At 37.6% G+C, this 21,807-nt stretch overlaps 1 protein-coding gene across 2 annotated transcripts; it reads right to left on the bottom strand.

Moving 5' to 3' along the window:
* Positions 1–2,362: 2,362 nt before the first annotated feature.
* LOC125241396 lies at positions 2,363–21,436 on the bottom strand. 2 transcript variants are annotated; one of them, XM_048149861.1, is made up of 7 exons: positions 18,712–21,436; positions 18,224–18,383; positions 17,213–17,388; positions 14,004–14,195; positions 11,769–11,887; positions 11,032–11,170; positions 2,363–2,966 (listed from the first exon to the last, which is right to left on the bottom strand). In XM_048149861.1, the coding sequence occupies exons 1-7, from the start codon at positions 20,922–20,924 to the stop codon at positions 2,780–2,782; spliced, it is 3,186 nt and encodes a 1,061-aa protein (XP_048005818.1). In that variant the 5' UTR covers positions 20,925–21,436; the 3' UTR covers positions 2,363–2,779. The 2 variants fall into 2 exon arrangements, with proteins under 2 accessions (XP_048005818.1, XP_048005819.1); XM_048149862.1 differs by lacking the exons at positions 17,213–17,388; positions 18,224–18,383; positions 18,712–21,436 and having other exon boundaries at positions 14,004–14,445.
* Positions 21,437–21,807: the final 371 nt, after the last annotated feature.

Raw genomic sequence — 21,807 nt, 5'->3', positions numbered from 1 at the left:
TAAAACATATTTTAAAAATACAATTAGACAAGTAGGTGCCTAATTCATATTCTGTTGTATTGTTTGATGATTATCTTGCTGTTAAAATGTTACTTAAGCCGCACCTATTCTATCACTTGTCAACTTCTCAAGATAATAAATAATTAAATATCGAGGGGCACTCGACGGCCAAGGTTGCCTTCAAAAGTCAATAAAACACCCCTCGTGAATGAGCGAACGAAAACAAATGCAGTCCGATAAAGGTGCACAAGCACATCAACCTCGTAATACCCCGGCCCGGTTCAATGACACGGTCTCGGTTATTCAACGCAACACCTAGCGCCATCTAGCAGCGCGCCAGCGAAATAATAATTAATATTAGCCACTACTCACGTGAAACTTAAAGATTACGTGACACCTCCTTATTATCCTTATAAGATTGCACATGCACTGGCGAATGAGAAGTTTTGTTGATAAACAGATGGGAAGCATGCGACAGCGTAGACACGCGGTCCTACGCAAGGGCCCGGGACCGACTGTCCGTTCTGTACGAGCGCGACGCTCCTGCGGTCCCTTTCGTGCTTAGGACATACGTTCGCGCGCCGCCGATATTGGCTGCACTGCGGGCCAATAGCAACGCGAGCTGCGCCAGTTCGCCACTGGCTGGCAATCTAGCGGCGGAAAAAGCGGAGGGGAAAACTACGTACGAATTCGCCTGCTTTGGCCTTCGCTCTCCGTCCTGCCATTCTATTCGTTTCAGCAATAAATTGACGTGGAAGGCCACACCGCCCATGTCCAGGCACCAATGAGGGATGCTAAAGCCACCTCTTGATGGCGAGACCGCGTTCGCTATAGCGGTCCTTGTTAGCTCTGACTCAAAAACAGAAAAGGAAATGTAGATGTATTGCATTCATCCGGCTTTCATCGAAAGACTTAGGTACATATATGTATATAATTTATATTAGAGGCAGACTTGTAATTATTATATTTTTGGCAAGCTAATAAACTTTTTAACAAAAAATAAAACCGCCTTCAAAAATAAGCGCGTTACAAAACACGGAGAAACTAAAAAGCCAAAAATAATAAACCTTTCAATTCAGATTTCTTATCGTATTGCAATAAGCTAAACATCCAAATTATAAACAAATCAATTATTTTTGTAGTCGGTATCAGACCTATTCGTCGCCTTGCTATTGCCTGTTTGCCCCACCCAACCATACACAGGCTGGTACCGACTCCAAAAATAATTGATTTGTTTATAATTTGGATGTTTAGCTTATTGCAATACGATAAGAAATCTGAATTGAAAGGTTTATTATTTTTGGCTTTTTAGTTTCTCCGTGTTTTGTAACACGCTTATTTTTGAAGGCGGTTTTATTTTTTGTTAAAAAGTTTATTTATTTGTTGATTTTTAGTGGTTCCTAGTGATATTATATGTATCAGTCCGAATACATGTACAGTAGTGAAAGAATTATCCTTTAACTCCTAACCATTGAGAAGTTGACCTTCTATCATCAGCTCAGCCACATAGAATTATTACCATCAGACGTAAATACTGGTGTACCTTTGAAAAATAGACTAAAAACATTACATGTGCCTATAACATTTGAAGAGTTCCCTCGATTTCTCCAGGATCCCATCATCAGACCCTGACTTGGTACCAATGGGACCATCTCAGGGTTATACCGGTTCGATCAAAAAAAAATTTTAAAAATCGGTCCACGATTCTCGGAGATATCGAGTAACATACATACAAAAAAAAAAAAAAACATTCAGTCGAATTGAGAACCTCCTCCTTTTTTGAAGTCGGTTAAAAATTAGCCTATTATTCGGTTAAAATTGAAACTACTGATTTATAAATAATGCATAGCGAATTAAAATATTAAATAAATATGTCGAATTTTTGGTGAAATACGAAATTTTTGTCCAATGTGTTATGTGTCAATAACTTCACAAATTTCCCAATGTACCTAGAATACCAACCGAGATGGACAAGAACAATTTTTTATGAAACTTATAGTTATTGAAAAGTGTGTGATGTTATCCATTATTACATTTGTTACCTATGTATAAACAACGAGCATTTATTGTGATCCAAGTTTAGTAAGTATATACTTCATACTTAGGTACTTCATACTTATTTATTCATAAAGCCAATTTACATGTCAACATTCATAGAAAATGTATAGAAGGCGAATTATTGTGATTCGATTCGACGAGCCTACTGGAACGCCAGCCTTTGATCACCAAAAGTTCTAAAAGTAAAGTTATAAAAGCTTCTTTTAGTAGGTACCTAATAAAAAAATGAATTTATTTTTCTTTGCCTTGAAATCCCGATGAACAATGGTAGTTCTGGGTATTAAAGAAAGATAGCGGTTTCATATTCAACGAGTGTAATTCAAAGCCAATACACGGTGGCAAGACATTGTAACACAAGCAGACTGTCACGTATGAGTAAGCTGTTTGTGAGGTAACACACACTCACTTAATATGAATAATAAGTACTTACACAGTGGGCAATGAATGCAAGGAGATATACCAATTTAGTTTAAACCATTCGGATATTTCGGATGACTGTTAAAAACTGGTTATAGCTAGCTCTTTGCAAATACACCTTTGTCGAATTCTAGTCGTCTAAGATACAATGTCAGACATTCATAACTTCTATTCGTCGTATCGTGTAACTAGCCATCACGTTGTTAAAACTCAAATATGTACCTTACTCGTACCTAAATCACGTTGTTTCATGCGCTTGCCTTCTAGTGTGTAGATTAGACGCCTTAGGCCTGGTTTACACTCCTCACAAGAACGGCAGACTCGGCAGCGCGTCTTCCGTGGAGCCGCCCTCGTCGTCGCAGTCGCACTTCATCTTGCGGCGCTCGGAGCGGTCGACTGCGGAGCCGGCCGTGTCGTTCATCTCCCACCAGATGGCGCCGCCCAGCACGTTGCGGAAGTACGGCGGCACGCTGCCCTCGCGCAGCAGGTACCTGGCCGCAGAAGGATACTTGAGGATAGGCTTTGCCACATTAAAACGAGTCCTCCATCTTCGAGCAATTTATGGACGCCCTCTTGGGCTGTTCGTGTTGAGGAGGGCGGAAAGGGGGGTTACACGTCCGACATATCGCTTAAGTGAAAGTGCAATCACTTCCTAATAATTCAAAAAACTATGACACCTGACCTGTGCCACCAACGCGCTCACACCAGTCGTTCACTTTAAGCATGAAATTGAACTCTTATTTTTATGAAGTTGAAGTTGAAAGTGGCACAAGGGTTATATAAGTACTTCATAAATACTATCTCTTGGGTGGCATACCTAATAGGGGGGTACCCCATATGGACTAAGAGCTCAGATTTTTATATTGTTACGCCATATTAGTGACAGTTGTTTACAAAAATTAAGAGGGGGTAGATCAGGGAGAATTTTCAGAATCTGTCAAATTACCCCATTACACACACAAACACCCTTCACTCACACTACCTCAATTTACTGTGAAAGGTCAGTGACCCTTAATTTTTTTCAAGAGTGTTATTTTGAGTTTGTAGTCAACTACTGACCTCCTTTGAGAAATTAAAACTGTAAAAAAGGTAGCATACAAGAAGACAGAGAAAAATATGTTCATGTCTCATGTGACTTAAATTTACCTAATATGTAGATAACGTTCCTTATTCAATTGATTGTTTATCTAGGTGTATTTCAAATTACTTTGCACTTCATTTTGCGTTACTTTTCTATACTTAGATTAAAAATCGTCAGCCTACCTATCCCCGCAAACATTATTCAAAGACGTGTGTGAAGGGCTAAAGGCCGATACCTCCAGGCAGACAATTATGGTCGCGTGATAAATGATAAAACATCAGCCCTATCACACTATTTGTAAGTGCGATAGGGACGGCCCGATGTTATACCATTTATCGCGCGACCATGATTGCCCTGCCGGTCTTCGGAGGCCTGTGCTGTGCATTACGTATATGCGGGGTGTATTAAAGACTAACAGATAGGTAATTTATTCTTTTTGGTCGATAGGTTTTTTATCAATTTATCATTTATTTTGATACAAAAATAAAGTATGTGTATAAAATAAAAACATAATGAATAGAGTACAGCTAGCAGCAGTCATGTCAGAGACACAAAGAAAGACAGGGAATATCGACGCATATCTTATCTTATCCAATACTGCCATCGCCATCTGCATCAGACTCTTGATCTTACCCAATTTCCGAGTCCCTTCTCTTAATTTCAGTTCCTTGAGTTGAAAATGTTGAAACTCATACTTAGTATTAAATAAACCACAAATACATATAAAAATCACAATATAATTTTAAATTATGGCTTAGGCCCTGTACCAGTTGCAGTCGCCACGTCTGTAAAGCCCCTTGTAGTTTCTTTTAAATGGCTAAATACCTAGATGTCATGTCATACACATCTGTGATGTAACTGAAAATTAAAAAACATCGCTCAGAGATAAGGTTCAAATTAGCATGGCAAAAAATACAGTGCAGTCAAAATACCATCAAAATACGAAATAGTACATTACGATACAAGTGCGTAAAAAAGGAAGTTCGAAACGAGTGGCGATAAATTAAAACACGACCGAAGGGAGTGTTTTAAATCGACACGAGTTACGAATTTCCTTTTTGCACGCGTATCGTACGACGTTTTTCAGTACAGATGACCCTCCGAAGTTTCGACCTGGCATATAATGAACCACTTCTCGCACTAGTGCGTAAAAAAACACCATCTGTACTGAAAAAGCATATGTCAATGTCAATATCACTGCCGTATGCCGTATTTCAGGCCATAAGGGCTGTTTTCTCAAATATGAAAAAATCTCAAAAGCAGAACTTTAAATAGTATTTTATGCAACAGGCGTTTAAAGGAGATCAAAAAAGACGAGTGGCGTGGGTAACAATTTGAGGCGAAGCCGAAAATTGTTATTAAGACGCCACGAGTATTTTTTGACTCAGTTAAACACCGTTGCATACAATACTTTTTCTACGACCATGCACTTAGTTTTTAATAGGTTTCTTGAATAACTTTCGTGAAATTCACACTGTTTCCTGTATTTTGACGCAAAGGTTTGCACTGTCAGCTCAGCTGCCCAAAGCCTTCCCGCGCACGCGCGCCGTATCGTTATAAGGCGTTGCCATGGTTACAGAGCCAAACAATGCGTTTCAGTTTTTTCGATACTGCGCGCGTGCGCGGAAAGCAGACGGACACTGGCTTTGGGGAATAGACTTTTATGTAGGGTTTTAAAGATCTATGCACGACCCTGTAAATGACGAATAATAGTTCGGGAGTAGAAAAAAGACTTTCTAGGAAAATTATTTTGAACTTGATAGGTAGAACAATTTTTAAAAGTTGTACAAAAAAAATCTGAACTAAGTTTGTAACTATATGAAAAGCATTTTTATCTTAGATTGCATATTTTATATGCATATTATCGTAACGAATTTTCTTTCAAATAAAAAGAGAATTATTAGAATAAAAATAAAAATAAAAATCTAAAAAGGTAACAAAATAAGTGATATCAGGATTATTGTTCTCTGTCACGATGCCTGCACGTATGAAATGTTTCTTTTTAACCCAGTGGTTGACTGGTAGAGAATGCCTTAAGGCATTATGTCCACCATTTGTACTTATTTTTTTATGTGCAATAAGGAATAAATAAATAAATAAAATAATGTATGAAGAAAAAAACGATGTGATCAAACATAAACTGACATTGGGGTTACTTTGATACACTATATATTTTTTTTAATGATAATCGAATGTAATCCCTTACAAAAGTATTTTTTGTCAAGAAAAGATAAAAAAAATGGTTCGCAGTCAAATATTACAACTCTTTAACGCTATTTTGGGGTTACTTTGATCAAGAATAAAAATTAACATCTTCGAAAAACCAACTTTATTTGCAATTATTTCAATATTTATCACAAGAAGCGATCAAATTATCAGCCTCAACAAGTACCGTGACAAAATCAGACAATAATTAACTATGTGTCATTATGGTCAATGTTACCCCATGCAAGTGATCAAAGACACCCCACAGAGTAAATCATTAGTAGTATACCTAGTTTGACTTTATGATACAAAATTCAATACAATGGTATAGCTAAACACATTTCTGGCAACCTAATATTCACTGTGAACCTTTTACTTTAATACCCATTACGTTAGTTTAGAAGTTTATTTAAACATGAAAAATAGCAACAAACTATGCTTATATTTTGACACGTTATCCGCACTGCCCACGACCATACTTACTTATTCACCGCGTCAGAGCACCATCTAACTATAAAGGTTGGTTAAGGGTAGATAATATGTAGATATGTAGGTAGATAATATGTGTAGATTTCATTACCGACCACTCATATAACATATTAAATCCCTATTTTTTGGTAAAATAAATATAATACGCTCGTGACAGGTCATATTTTGTTCGCAATCCGAAAGAGTCAACCCTTTTCCCTATTCACCCCCTTCCCGACCCTATTCACTCCAACGTTAGGGTGAGCGAAAATTACTAAATAAAACGACATATTTTCAAAGACAAACCGAAGTTCACACTGCCGGAAGATTTTTTGTGTAAAAAATTAGCATGGCACATATAAAAAAACTGCTATCGACGTTCAAAAGTCGGTTTTGGCCCTATTCACTATAAATTACGTTAGTTATACCCGTTCCGACCCCATGAACCCAAAATCTTCAGAAAACGATGTACTATGTAGCCCAATTTTAATTGGTATTTTGGAGGTAACTAGTAAAAATAATTTAGTTTTACAATTGTGCGAAAATAGATTCTCATTTGGCCGGTTTTTTTAACCTGGCCTGGTGGCCTAGTGGTAATAACGTAAGCTGGAGACCCGGGTTCGATTCCCGGCTGAGCCACCGTGGGCCTTGTCGTTTTTTCTTTCGTGTATGATATCTATTTCAATATATGTATGTATGTATGTGAACACTTTATTGTACATAAGACAAGTTAGGACATAACAATACAGTATAGTTATGATGTACAAAGGCGAACTTATCCCTATAAGGGATCTCTTCCAACCTTTGAGCGAATTGAAAATTTATTATTTATATAAACTTGAAAAAGAACAAATCAAAAATGATTCAATAAAATAATTTTATTTTTTCCCTAGTTGTATAGTTTCATACTTATGATTTTTATTTTAAAGTAATCCGTCTATATTATTATTATAGCAACCATGGGCGATTTTTGCGGACTTAAGTAGAAACGTGGAGGTAGACAGAAGTGTGATTAACATTTCTAAGTGTTAATTTCTTGTATCTAGACTAACTACGAAGCAATACATTGACGTATAAATTGCGTCCATATACAGAGAGGTCATTCATAAAAATACCACTTTAGGTAAGTTATATATATTTTATACAATGTGACAAGCATTGACCACACATCCCAATTCACCCCTCTTCCGACCCTAATCAGCCCCTTCGTAAACCTATTCACCCCCTTTGCGACCCGATTCCCCCCATTCCTGATCCCATTCACCCCTCAGGCCGCGGATATTTATTCATCCCGTAAAAATTCCCCAACACAGTTGCATCGCTTTCTTCAAGAAAACCATTATAAAAATGAAAATATGTCTTATGATTTTCTGTTATACATAAACTTTAGAAGTGTATACACATTCAAAAGGATAATGAACGATTAAAATGAGTAAAAATGCCACTCTTGGCAAATAAGGGGTTGACAGGAAACAAAACTGTGACATTGCAGTGACAGGTTGCCAGCCTCTCGCCTACGCCATAATTTACCCCAGAGTGGCATTGAAACTTGAGTAGTTTCATATGCTCTGTCTACTCCTTCATGGGATACAGGCGTGATTGTATGTTATGTTATGTAAAATGAGTAAAAATCCAATAAATTTGAACGTCAACTTTGACAGACATGAAACTGTAAATAAAAATGTGTGGCTTGCACATTTTCACTGTAATTTTAAATATGTAACACATTTTTTTTAGTAACATATTGTGTATAATACTTTTCACTCAACAGATAACTGTTATTGGCCTAAGACTATGTAAAAATACCTATGTAAGTTGAATATTTACGGCTGTTGTCCTAAACACCAATAATAATAATAAAAAAACATAATATATTATTTTCCTACTTTGATTGCGGAAAATAGAAGGAATATGTCAAGAAATATAATAACATTATATACCCCCGGAACCCTTTTCACCCCAAATTACGGTATTTATTAAATTGTCATTATGTAAAATGTCGGAAACTACGGAACCCTACACTGACGCGCTCTTGGTCGATTTTTCTTCTTAATGCTATGTAAGAGATAATAAAAAATTACACCTCCCAATTTATAATAAGTTTTTTTTGCAAAAAAAATATTTATTGCTCTCCGAGACATATTTAAAAACCCCTGACTCAATGGGGATACGACGTTTCATAACAGAGTTCCTATGATCACCTTTCTGCTCCATCATCAGATTAGCTCCATGATACCATAATATTGCATTGTCACTTGATTTACATAGGTGTGCAAAATTTCAGCTCAATTGGAAACCGTAAAGTGGTCAAATTTAGCTTCTACGTTTTGACTCAAACTAACATACCTACTAACAAGGCTAGTTGAATAAAAGCTTGTATAAAGGCTTCTGATACTAGATTTGCAATAAGTTTACTTGTCATAATTTAAGAACAGATGAGACAGACATATCCAATGACACAAGTCTATACCGATTTCGTGAACTGTCAAATCACCTCATACAATTTACGGCTGTAAGGCAACCAGGTAGGGTTTATTATTGCACTTTAATTACATATTAATGATTTCTAGCCCGTAAGATATATGCTTTAACAATGGATAGATATTTATGCGGGTGAGAGTGTAATTTAGGTTTTTATAAAGAATCAAATATTTTTAAGCGACCCGATCAGATATGTATGCGGATAAGGACCCTCCCACATCTACCGTCTTGCGATCGTAGCGTCGGGCCAACTGTATGGCTAAGCCGCGCTGACGCGGCGTCTTTTTCCATACAGTTGGCCCGACGCTATGCGCTCGCGAGACGCTAGAAAGAGAGACGACGTTTTTGCCGGTCACGGAGCATCACAATTTTTTGCCGGGAACATGTCGTCATATACTTATGGCCCACTATAGAAAATCAGATATTTTTGCACGGCTGTTCATAGTCATTTATGCTGGTCACCAGCTGGTGTTCCATGAATATTTGGTTTAGTTGAGTGGAGAAATGCCATTCAAAACAAGCGCTTTGTAAACAACGATGTATTTAGGTGATTTATAATTATTATTGTTTTCAACTTACGGTTACGTGTTCACGGTATGCACAGAGTAAATCTTTAATGAAATTGAGTCATTTTTTTATATACACAATTAAATTTGAACCAGAAGCACCATACCTATACCCGCTCGCATTCCCCTTTTTTCTATTCTAAGTAAGAATCGATTAATACGTATCTGAATATGTATGAATAAATTAAATTGTAATTGTTTACATACAACCTGTGAAGTTTGGTTGACAAAATTTGACGTAGGTACTGTCATATATATTTTTAAAATGACGTACTGTTAATACCAGCGTAATGAAAATGTATTCCAATGAGTAAAACAAAACATGAAACTTTTTTCAATTTAACCGAACTAGAATGAAATCATTTATACTCATTCGGTTGTGTTCGTTATTTTCTTTAATAATGTGATATATATTTATTTATTTTTTATGCACAAGCCATGCACCTTTAAATTTTAAATGAGATTGGATCTCCACCTGACATATTTGATTTACCCTATTTATTTTGAGCACAGTTTTACACTGGTATGGTTTTTCGTGTACGTACACTATTTTCTGTCAAAATATTTGTCAAATTTGATTGTCAACGCGGAGCGACCGGCGACACGTCTGCCTCCGATGAGCCGCTCACGGCATCTAATCGAAAGGAGAATTCTGACAGCAATGGCGAATGTATGGAAATTTTACGATAGTTTAAATTTAAGGTAAAATTTCTTTGTTGCCTTTGAGAGGAAAAATATAAAAAACCTCAAAACTTCTAGTCCATTTATCTGGCTTTTAGAATCACTTAATGTTATAACTAAAGTATTGAATTTTTTAACAAAGTTTACTAAACGGCGACATACGTTTTTCTCATTTTAGGTCAACTTTGCGTGGGTTTATTTATTATACCTTTAATAATTAGAGATTCTGAATAGTCAAAAGTTGTAGACACACTCTTTAAGATAATAACTCCATTTATTTTATTTCATTTAATTTAGAAATGTGAGCAGCATTTGTTAAACGCCGAATGCACTTTTCGAGGATTTCGTACGACCCCCTCTTAAGTCGATGACAGTTTTGTGACGACAAATACTACTTTTGTGTTAATTTCATAAAGTAGTCTATAAGCAATAATCTATATTTAGAAGATGAAAAAGTTGGTTTTTAGACAAATTTTATTCTTAATTGTCGTCACAAAACTGCTGACATCGAGTAGGTAAATTTTTGTTAACAACATTGGGTCCCAATTTCTGAAAATGCTCAGGTACCCAAAATTACTGACAATTTTGGGCCCAATTTCTGAAAATGCTCAGGTACCTAATAAAAAAGACTTTGGATTTGATAACCATCAATTCCTGACTATTTCCTAACTTACACTAATTTCTCAAACTACGTCAAGTGCAAATGGTTAGAAAATGATGATTATATTGAATATCAATCCTTAACAGTATTTTCCAGCACATATATAAAGATCAGCCTTGAGAAATGAGAATTTAAGTAAAGTTAGTGTTAAAAAAAAGACCACATTGCAAAAAAAATGGCTGATGGGCCGAACTAGGTAATTATGCAGACATTAAACTTACGATACGAACTCTACACTACCTATCCCAAATTTTCATCCTTGAGAAAATGAGGAAGGCCTGGCGGCTCTGGGCTCTTAGTCCGCCCGGTAGGCTAGTCCTATACCTCTTCCAAAACTTGAAGGGTATACCGTTGGCTACAGTCAATAACACTATGGATACACAAGAACGCTACGATCGACCGGCGATACGTACAAATAGAATTGTTCTTCCTTGTACTCTTCCTCGCGGCGGCGCCAGTAGCGCTTCAAGTTCGGGCTCATTTCCACCACCTGTGCTTCTTGAACCAGACTCTCACGTTCCGTCTCGTACTTTTTCAAGGAATCAGTTGCATCTAAAAATAAACAGTTAAAACTAGAATCAAACAAATCATACATGTATTCAACAAGCAGTAAACTGTTTATTGTACCTATGTACAAAAAGGAAATCACATACATAAGGTATTTAAATCCCCGCATAGTGGTTTTGGCCGAATATTCAGTCCCTCTCTCGGAAAAAGTGCCTACTATACGGAATAAGTAGGTATATTGTTCTGAGCTGCATATACTCGTACCTATTTCATTACAAACAGGGTTTGTGGTAAAAGCTGATGTAGTCAAAACCCACAAAAGCGAAATAAATGATATGATATGATTACAATGAAAACTGTTAGTCAAAAACGTTTGCTGAGATAGTTGCTCAGTGTGACCCTCCCCAGTACCCTGTTTACTCCTGCTCACGACTCATGAATCATTCTGTATAGGTATAGTTGCAGTCCGCAAGGCGCATCTAACTCAGGAGTTGCAAGCGTCCATATTAGACTTTGGCGATTATTTCTTTATTTGCTACCGACGTAGTACAGGCATTAGGTTAGGTATATAAACAAGTTAGACTCTATAACACCCGACATTCGCTACTGTGTCAGTAAGAATTACGACTAAAATTTAAGATACCTTCTTCCTGTTCTAAATCTTCGAAGACTTCTTTCGGTGGTACGGGTCTAGTGGTGATGTCGGGCTTGGCGTTGCTCGCCACCGCCTCCTCCAGTCTTGCCTTCAGCTCCCCGTATACTCTAGGACAGAGTAGGCATAAGCGAAACAAAATCTACAGCGGCTGTGCGGAAAGAGAAGAGACGTGGAATGTACGGGTTCCCTTTCATCCCAAGGCTCTTCTGTTTCCGCGCAGTCTACTTAAAATCAAATTTCGATTTGGCGTTGGTTTTATATAGGGACACCCGGTATATCTACACCTAGTAAATATCTCTAACCCCTCAAACAAACCTACCTATTAAATACGCCCCCAGAAAATTTGTACAGTAATTAACAATAAAAAGGCTATTAATCCTAATAATCCTAAATAATTAAAGGTGTTTCAGGGGTATCAAAAATATTGATTGTTAAAAAGTAGGTATGTAGTTATGTACGTACTTACACATTTACTTAATAATAATTAATGATCAGTACCGCCATCAGAATGGATTTTGATGTCGATAAGTGTGCGGTTATGCATGTACAGCGGGGGGAGGTTGTAAATTCAGAAAATTTACAACTTTCTGAGACGATGTCGTTCAGATCTATCTCTGAATCAGAAACCTATAAGTACCTTGGTATGTCACAGTCGTTGGGTATTGAGGATGTAGGCATTAGACGGTCGGTGAAGGAGCGCTTTTTCAGTCGGCTCACAAAAGTCCTTAACAGTGCGCGCCTTTAACGCCTGGGTAATGCCTCTACTCACATACTCCTTTGGCATACTAAAGTGGACCCAGACTGAGCTGGACGCCCTGGATCGGAGGGTTCGCTTACTGCTTACCACACACCGTATGTTATACCCGCGCTCGTCTGTTATGAGATTGTACATCCCACGGAAGTGCGGAGGTCGAGGCTTCCTAAACGCCAAAAATCTCCACAACCGTGAGGTGTACAATCTCAGGAATTACTTCCTAAACAACGAGTGTGGGATGCATCGTGATGTGGTGGCAGTAGACGGAAACTTCACGCCGCTCTCCTTGGCGAAAGAGAACTGGCGCAAACCTGTGGTACTAAGTACAGCGGACCGCAAGGCGGTATGGGAGAGCAAGCAGCTACACGGGCGGTTCTACAAGGCCCTCACGGGACCCGATGTAGATCTGCTCGCATCGGTGAACTGGTTACGATTCGGAGACCTCTTCGGAAAAACCGAGGGTTTTTTGCCTGTGCAATTGCGGACGAAGTTATGATGACGAACAACTATCGGAAATATATCCTGAAGGACGGTACGGTCGACATTTGTCGGGCATGCCGCCGTCCCGGAGGCATATCATTTCCGGCTGTTCTCATCTAGCTAACGGCGAGTACTTGCATAGACATAATCTCGTAGCCAGGATTTTATTCACCAGAAACTTGCTCTTCAATACGGCCTTGTGGACCGCGAAGTATACGTACCGTACTACAAGCAGATACTTACCTGCACCACTTCTCGAAAATGGTCGTGCCACGCTCTATTGGGATCGAACTATTATCACTGACAGGACTATTGTAGCCAATAAGCCTGACATTGTGATAATAGATCGACCGCAACGCCGGGCCGTGCTCGTTGACATCACTATCCCCCATGATCAGAATCTCGTGAAAGCCGAGAAGGACAAGTCCAGTAAGTACCTAGACTTGGCTCACGAGATAACCGCCATGTGGGATGTTGATTCAACGATCATTGTTCCGATAGTCGTTTCAGCGAACGGTCTCATAGCGAAGAGTCTCGACCAACATCTTAAGAGACTCTCGCTAGGTGGATGGATCAAGGGCCAGATGCAGAAGGCGGTGATCTTGGACACGGCGCGGATAGTCCGACGGTTCCTCTCTCATGCGGCCCTAACCACCGGCAGCTTGGGCCCTGCCCCGCTGCTGGCGTCACCCTATAGGTTAGGTTTTTTATAATCTGTTTATATGTTTTATATTGTTTTGTAAGTGTTTTTTTTTTATTTTACTTTTATACTCATATTGTACAAAACCTAACTTAAGAAGGAAGATAAATAAAGGATTAATGATCAAATACACACCGCAATTAAAAGCGGCTGCTTTTGATCATTAACGGAAATCGTCGAACGAGTTGATGATTCTATTATGTAACAATTACCTACTAATCCGAACAAGTACACTGCAAATGTGCAGACCAAATTTTGTAAAAGTATGCAGCACCGCGCAGCTCCCTACCTGTGTCCCAGAGCCTGCACGAGATCGTGCACTTGGCGCTCGCTTGCCGAGCGCGAGTCCATCACCGGCACGCGACAAAGATTCTCGCAGTCGGACTCCATGACCCGCCGGTACTTCAGCACGGCTCGCAACAGCTCTCTGGCGCCTTTCAACTGCTCCCGATCACGTGCTTTCCATTGCTTTTCTAAAATTCTAAATGAAAAGATTATCTAGCCGAACCTATCCCTGCCTACACCTAAGCTTCGCCTGCCCAACTTCATTATTTATCACTCTTGTATTAATAATTCGTAGCGATACTGACAGCTGTGCTTCCTACTCTAAGGAACGTAAACGATTGGCACGTTGACCAAGCACCAAACTAAGCTTATTGGAGCAGTGGAATACCAAAGTATACGTACAACTAGTATTCAAAGTACACAGTTTTTCGGACGGCTCAATCAAGCAAGCGTAGTGTAGTAAATCAGGTAAGGTATTAGCGTAGATCGCATCATAATCCGGCAGTTAACACAACCGAATCATGGATTACAGACCAGTTACATTTGATGTAGCTACATACACAGTTTTACTACTTACACATCAAATGTAACCGACTTATTATTCACCAAAGAGATCGAGTATTATAGAGAGTTACTGTCAAAGTAAAATGTGTAATCACAGTGCATAGACTGCCATCTCTTGACACAGGCTTAAAACTTTTGAACCTCAGTTTGGACAATTTGGCCCATATTCTTAGCATGATATGTGTTAAAATGTCAAATATTAATATTGGCGCCATGTAGTTGAGCGTACCCCAAAGGTGTAATGCCATCTAGGCCACCGTACCTTTTTCTGTATCACAGTGCATAGACTAAGGTACGTTTTTTTCTTAGACTTTATCTGTCTATACGGAGTTACATATACCTACAGTATGTAAACTAACGAAAACCATTTACTGTAACCCGTAAATGTCCAGGTGATACTGAGAAACTTTGTGTGTGTGTGGATTGAGTGAGCACCTTCCGAAAATTTAAAAAAATATACTGATCATTTAGTAAAAGTTCTAAAACAATTGTAAAACGAATCTCTGAATTTGTAAAAAGATAAATCAAAAGATACAGCCATTAACATGTGCTCACTCAGTTCTCACAAACTACCAACGAAAACAGTGAATATATTCATTTAACATATAATATTTATATACTAACATTTAGTAAAAAATAGGCCAACCTACCTCTATAAATATTAGATCACCTAGTGACGTATTTAATTTTTTACAAATAGTTTCTTATGCTCACTCAATCCACACACTTTTGAAAAGCCGAATTTTGATGAAAAACATAAGATTTAGACCGCTATTATATGTGTATAGTTTAGTAAAAGTGAAATGGGAATTTGTAAAATACAAAACGAACCACTAACGTGTCAGGTTTTTTTATAATAAATTTTTGTAAGTGCTCACTCAGTCCACACGTTTTGAGAAAGTTAAAAATGTAAATATCTTACGATTTGTAGCACCTAAGACACTCGAAAGTACTTCAACATTTAGTAAAAATTTTTACTAAATATCCACCATCTAATATTTTATATTCGTTGTCTGGTTTTAAAGATATTCAGACATAACTTTTCTCATACAAATGTATCAAGTAGGGTGACCACACTATGTCGGCTCCTGATTTTCCCCACCTTCCCATTGTCATATTGAGATTGGGGAGTTTCGTTCAATTTTGATAATAATACTTACAAATCCGGTACGCTCATCTGTTAGCACGATTAGATTACCAGGTTCTGGTTTCTTACTAGTGAAGTATTATATTCTTTGTTTCTTACCAATTATCATTCATGTCCTTTTTAATGCAAGAATGTCGATATGGTTATTATCCTGTCGTCGATAAAAATTACACAATACACATCATCACTAAGCCAAGAACATAACCTAAAAACAGTTTGCAGATGGAGAATTAATATGGTATTAGTTTAATATAAACTATTATCAAAATTGAACGAAACTCCCCAATCTCAATATGACAATGGGAAGGTGGGGAAAATCAGGAGCCGACATAGTGTGGTCACCCTACTTGATACATTTGTATGAGAAAAGTTATGTCTGAATATCTTTAAAACCAGACAACGAATATAAAATATTAGATGGTGGATATTTAGTAAAAATTTTTACTAAATGTTGAAGTACTTTCGAGTGTCTTAGGTGCTACAAATCGTAAGATATTTACATTTTTAACTTTCTCAAAACGTGTGACTTACAAAAATTTATTATAAAAAAACCTGACACGTTAGTGGTTCGTTTTGTATTTTACAAATTCCCATTTCACTTTTACTAAACTATACACATATAATAGCGGTCTAAATCTTATGTTTTTCATCAAAATTCGGCTTTTCAAAAGTGTGTGGATTGAGTGAGCATAAGAAACTATTTGTAAAAAATTAAATACGTCACTAGGTGATCTAATATTTATAGAGGTAGGTTGGCCTATTTTTTACTAAATGTTAGTATATAAATATTATATGTTAAATGAATATATTCACTGTTTTCGTTGGTAGTTTGTGAGAACTGAGTGAGCACATGTTAATGGCTGTATCTTTTGATTTATCTTTTTACAAATTCAGAGATTCGTTTTACAATTGTTTTAGAACTTTTACTAAATGATCAGCATATTTTTTTAAATTTTCGGAAGGTGCTCACTCAATCCACACACACACAGAAACTTTTACTATGGGATCAACCCCGAAATCACGAAAATATCTTCTGACAGTTTCAAAGGTAGTTTTATTTTATAGTAAGTATTTCCTATGGGAGAGTAAATTTTTATTTCGCGTTTTGGGTGTTGGTCCCATAGTAAAAGTTGCTCTGTGTAACTTAAATATTAACAGGCTTCAGTAAATGGTTTTCGTTGGTTTACATACTGTATATGTCTTTGCTATCCACATAAGTTATATTTGCATAGATAGGTACGAATAAAATACGAATCCAATGATCCGGCAGTTGCAAAAATCCAACATGGGTGAAACTGAATCCACGTAAAAATAACGTGAGTCACAACTTCATTGATTGTTTATTTGAACCACAGCTGCAAATAAAAGGATCTATGCATATATCGGGAAAGTAACTAAAACACTTATGTAGAGATTAGATTATCACTTAAACTTGCATCGTGACTCATGTTACTTACTCTTGCTGCGGATTGACCCACATTAGAGGTAAATTTCTACCAAACCTCAATATGAATGCTCTTGGTAGCCTCGGCGTGTGTCCTTCAAATGATTGAGGCTTGGGCTCGAAACGTTCATACGGTCTCATCCAGTGGTAGAATCCTTTTCCACTGTCTTTCTTCAGATCTTTGTATCTTAAGGAACTCGCCTTGCTGGATAATTGAGAGTGCACTATCCATTTCTAGAATAGATAATTACAATATTCTTCTAACAAATGCTATTAAAAAAAAAAATTTCGTCAGGACAAAACGTGACCAAGCAAGATGCGTCTGCAATACCTGGAGCCCATTTCTCGAAGCTACAAATTACAATTTACAAGTGGTAGTCAATGTCTAATATGACAGGTTGGAGACTTCCGCTTGTAACTTGTAACTTTCAGTTTTGAGAAACCTACAAGTTACAATTTACAAGTAGTAGGTAGTCATTGTAGTCAATGTCTAATATAACAAGTTGGAAAGAGACTTCCGCTTGTAACTTTACTTTAAGTAACTTGTTTCTATTAATGTTTTCTTGACCATGTCTATATCTATTACCTTCTAACATACTCCATTAGATAGAGGAATCTCACTCTTGCAGGGCTCATGTTTGAAAGATTAAATGTTATACTTAATATACAACAGAAAGAAGTTAGCTATTCTGAAATCTCTGTAGGTTTACTTCTCGTAACTACTTTTAGTACACGTAATCTGTATTCATTATTATAACCTCTACAGACCTCACCTCGTCAGAGGAAAAAGGTGTTTTTTTTTTATTAAGACCTGTTTTTTCACTGACTCAACAAAATATCTCGTAAGAAAATCTCCTTCTATTTCATCCATCGGCCAGTCCCTATAGATACCTATTACATTTAAGTATATTCTTCTATTCCTCACTGTCCGCTAGTTAAGTATATTCCTCACTGTCCTGTCGGGAAACTGAAGTACTCGTATCTATTCAAAATGGTTTACCTAGGTCAAATTTTGACCTAAACTAATTTGAATACTACTTTGACCGTCAAAGGTCAAACCAATTGTAACCTCAGATTCAGTGATGGCCACCGGCTTCAACATAGCAAGGAGACTGCGACGGTCGCCGAATGTGTCGTACTCGTTGATAGAACACCAAGGCTGGAAACGACAATCCTTCATGTCTTCCTCCAGCTGAATCCTGTTCACCAACTCGGAACAAGTCAAGTCACTGGAAATGCGTAGGTTATGTTTAGAGGTGCGAATAATCAGAATACAGAGTTCACCGAATACTATACTTAATACCTATGTGACCAAATGTTCGGCTCAGTTCTTATGATGCATACAGGAGGCATCTGGCGAAAAATCTATCAATTTCGCCCTTATGAGGCGTCTAGATAAGTATACTTAACTCAAACGAATTATTCGGTTCGTCTTTATCATTCTAATAAATTAACGCTTCGGCGAAGGTGAAATTTGGCCCAGCTTGCTGCTGACAGTGCTGACTCTTAAAATATGAAAAACGACGATTTGTAAAAAAATAATAAAGAATCACTCACCGCTGAAGAACAAAGAATCTCATTTCTTTCGCACTGAACCTCTTTCTGCACTTTCCATGAACCAAAGTACTCGTATTTGATGGTACTCGCTCCTCCGACTTGAGCTCAGTGTCTTCTAGTTGCACAGCGGATACTGGAGTTAAAGCTTGTATATCCAAGGTCGTGTTAAAGTGTGTATTACTCTCATCCAACAAAATAGCGCCTTCCTCATTCACTATTATTCTTTTTCCAAAAGAATCTTCCATCTGTAACCAGCTTTCTTGAATTTTGTCCAAAGAGGGCATTTCATCGTCATTATCGTCACATATATTGATTTTACATGTTGTTTTCGAATTGCACTCGGTACATCCCGAATAGGCAATTTTTAAATCACGGCCATTGAAAGTTGCTGCCGTTGCTGGATCTAGATTGATTTCATACTGATTATCAGCATTCAAAGTTACACTAGTATCATTAGGAGAGTTAACAGTAACTTTGCCATTAGCGGTATTGACAGTGACAGACGTATAGTTTTCGTGCTCAACGGTATAGCAAATTCGGACAGAAATATATCCGTCGGTCCTCTTAGTTTGTTTTCGCTCTGATAAAGAGCTCTGACAACTTTGCATTCGAGATAATCTGGAAATACGACTAGTATTACTTTTTAGTGACGCCGAATGCCTCGATTTAACTGATAAATTACCCTGCAGTTCCAAATTATCAAAGTAATAGTCCTCATCTACTGTCCACTCTGGATATATCTCCTGGTCTTCCACAATCATTTTCGTTATAATCCGTGTGCGATTTGGAAAGGTTACTATGTGAACTCCTTCTTTATTCAGTAAAATTTGCGTTCCATCCATTCTGCGAGAAAACACTTCGCCTAAACAATAATCAGTGGCAGTCCGTATCAATAACTTTTCTATATCATAAGCACGGTCATCTATCCACTGCTGACGAAGGCCGTTGGTTTCAATAATTTCAAATTCATCTATAAATAGGTCGAATTCCTGTACCGGCGCGGTACTTACTGTTATAGTATCCGGTTCCAACTTAACATTTTTTGCTGATTTTGTTGGTCTTTCAACGTGTTGCGATTTAGCGGGTGTGGTATTCAGGTCATTGATTAACTTTTTCCCATATTTTGTAATTTTTAAGTACGTACCATCAGAACGGAGAACCTCTATGAGACCAGAAGTTTTGAATATTATAACTTCACCTTTTAAGCTGATACATCTCATTTCCTCATCGGGTAGCGGCCCTGACACTAAATAGTATTGCTTTATGTGTGACAGTGTACAGGAATTATGTTCATGGACTGATTCAGTGATTAGTCCATTTGGCCAAGTAACACAAAGTGTATGAAATGTTTTCAGTTCAAACGAGGCAGCTATTTCAGTATCAGATGGATATTTGGGGGCAGTTTCTTTTGTTTTTACCTGAATATTATCATGCAGTGACGATCCAGACGCTATTGGAATCGGATGATGATACAATTCTTTTTTAAAATTGAAGGCTACTTGATCTTTACTGGATATTCTAAATGATTCGCATATATTAATTGCGTCTGGCGAAGCAGATTCTCCTAAAGATCGATGCACCCAAAATTCATTCAAACCATTTCCTGGAACTACGCTAAGGATAACATTCTCTAGGTTCATTGGTATAATAAAACTATACCGGCTAGACACGCGAGTCCCGTCTTTTGAATAAAAAGTACCATCTTTTCCAAAAACTTCTACTCTCCTCTCGCTAAGGTCATAGCCATGAAATGGTTTAGCTGGAATGAAGGTATCAGTGTTTGAATCATCAAGAGACAATGTAGGGGAGGCAACTGCTGCGGTCTTCGTTTTTTTACTACTTTTGGAATCGGCCACCCTTGACGTTGGTATTGTCGACGCACCATCGCCAATTTTTTCTGAAGTTATAGATTGTTCTTCCGCTACTTCATTTTCTAGAATATCTTGAAATTTGAGAGAACCTTCAATTAGCATTTCCATATCCACGTCTTGATTGTTTACACAAGACTTTAAAGCTAGGGGATCGACCGCCGTACACTGAGACTGAGAATCTTGAGCAAGTTTTTGCTCATAAATATGTTCTTCATTCCGAATCCAATCATAGCGCTCTTCCAAGACAAAATCAAAAAAATCTTGTAGACAGACGGGTGTTGGTAAATGACTTCGCCATTCTTCTCGAGCTATACCATCATGATCATGACTATTAAAAAACATTAAATTGAAAGTATCAGTTACTTCACAATACTTGTAATCCAGGCAGTTAAAATTAGTAAACGCTTCACGCAAAACTTGGAAAGCACGTGTTTCAGAAAAATCCTCAAATAATTCGAAGTCATCAATAACGTGATCATTTGGTGCATTGTTTGCTATTTCAGAAGCAGAAACTAATTCACTTATATCTGGACATGTGAACAGAAAATCTATCTTCTGCTCTTCCGAGTCTACGGCGCTTGGTACACATGAGCTATTCTCGAGTTTAGTTATAGATGGAAAGGAATGATGAGTCGTGCTGCTCGAAATTAATAATGGTGAAATTTTAGGCAGTGGCTCAGCGAGCACGCTGCGTCGTAAGTAATGTTTCTTAAACTCTGATATTGTTATCGATGCAAGGTGATCTTTTTTAAGCGAACTTCTATTATCATATAGCTTCTTACATGCCAAAATGTGTAATAATCTGTTAAGTTCGGTAGTCTCTACGTCAGATCTATCAAAACATGATAAGAGGACATTAATGTGAAAGTTAATTTTTGCTTCGATTTCATCTTGCGGTCGTTCCTGTCCGTACCATAATCGATTGATCGGCATTCCAAATAACATGGAAAAGATAATATTATCCAAATTAATGTTACCGAGATGGAACGTATGGTATTTTGCAAAGTCACCGAAGTTAATGACAATGGGATCTTTATGATTTTCGGACTCTTCTCCATATGTTAAGCGGTAAGACTTTTTATCCGAATTGGTTGCATTCAGTGCACTAAAAACTTCATTGATTAGCGTTTCAGCTTTTCTCGTTTTCATTTCTTCACTTGTAAGTGGCTGTGGATTTAACGTTAAACCATCTGAAAGTGATGTTGTACTAGTATCTTTGCTAAAT

The sequence above is a fragment of the Leguminivora glycinivorella genome, chromosome Z, assembly GCF_023078275.1.
Source record: "Leguminivora glycinivorella isolate SPB_JAAS2020 chromosome Z, LegGlyc_1.1, whole genome shotgun sequence".
Classification (NCBI taxonomy): Eukaryota; Metazoa; Arthropoda; class Insecta; order Lepidoptera; family Tortricidae; genus Leguminivora; species Leguminivora glycinivorella.
This window is presented reverse-complemented; position numbering and strand designations above follow the sequence as displayed.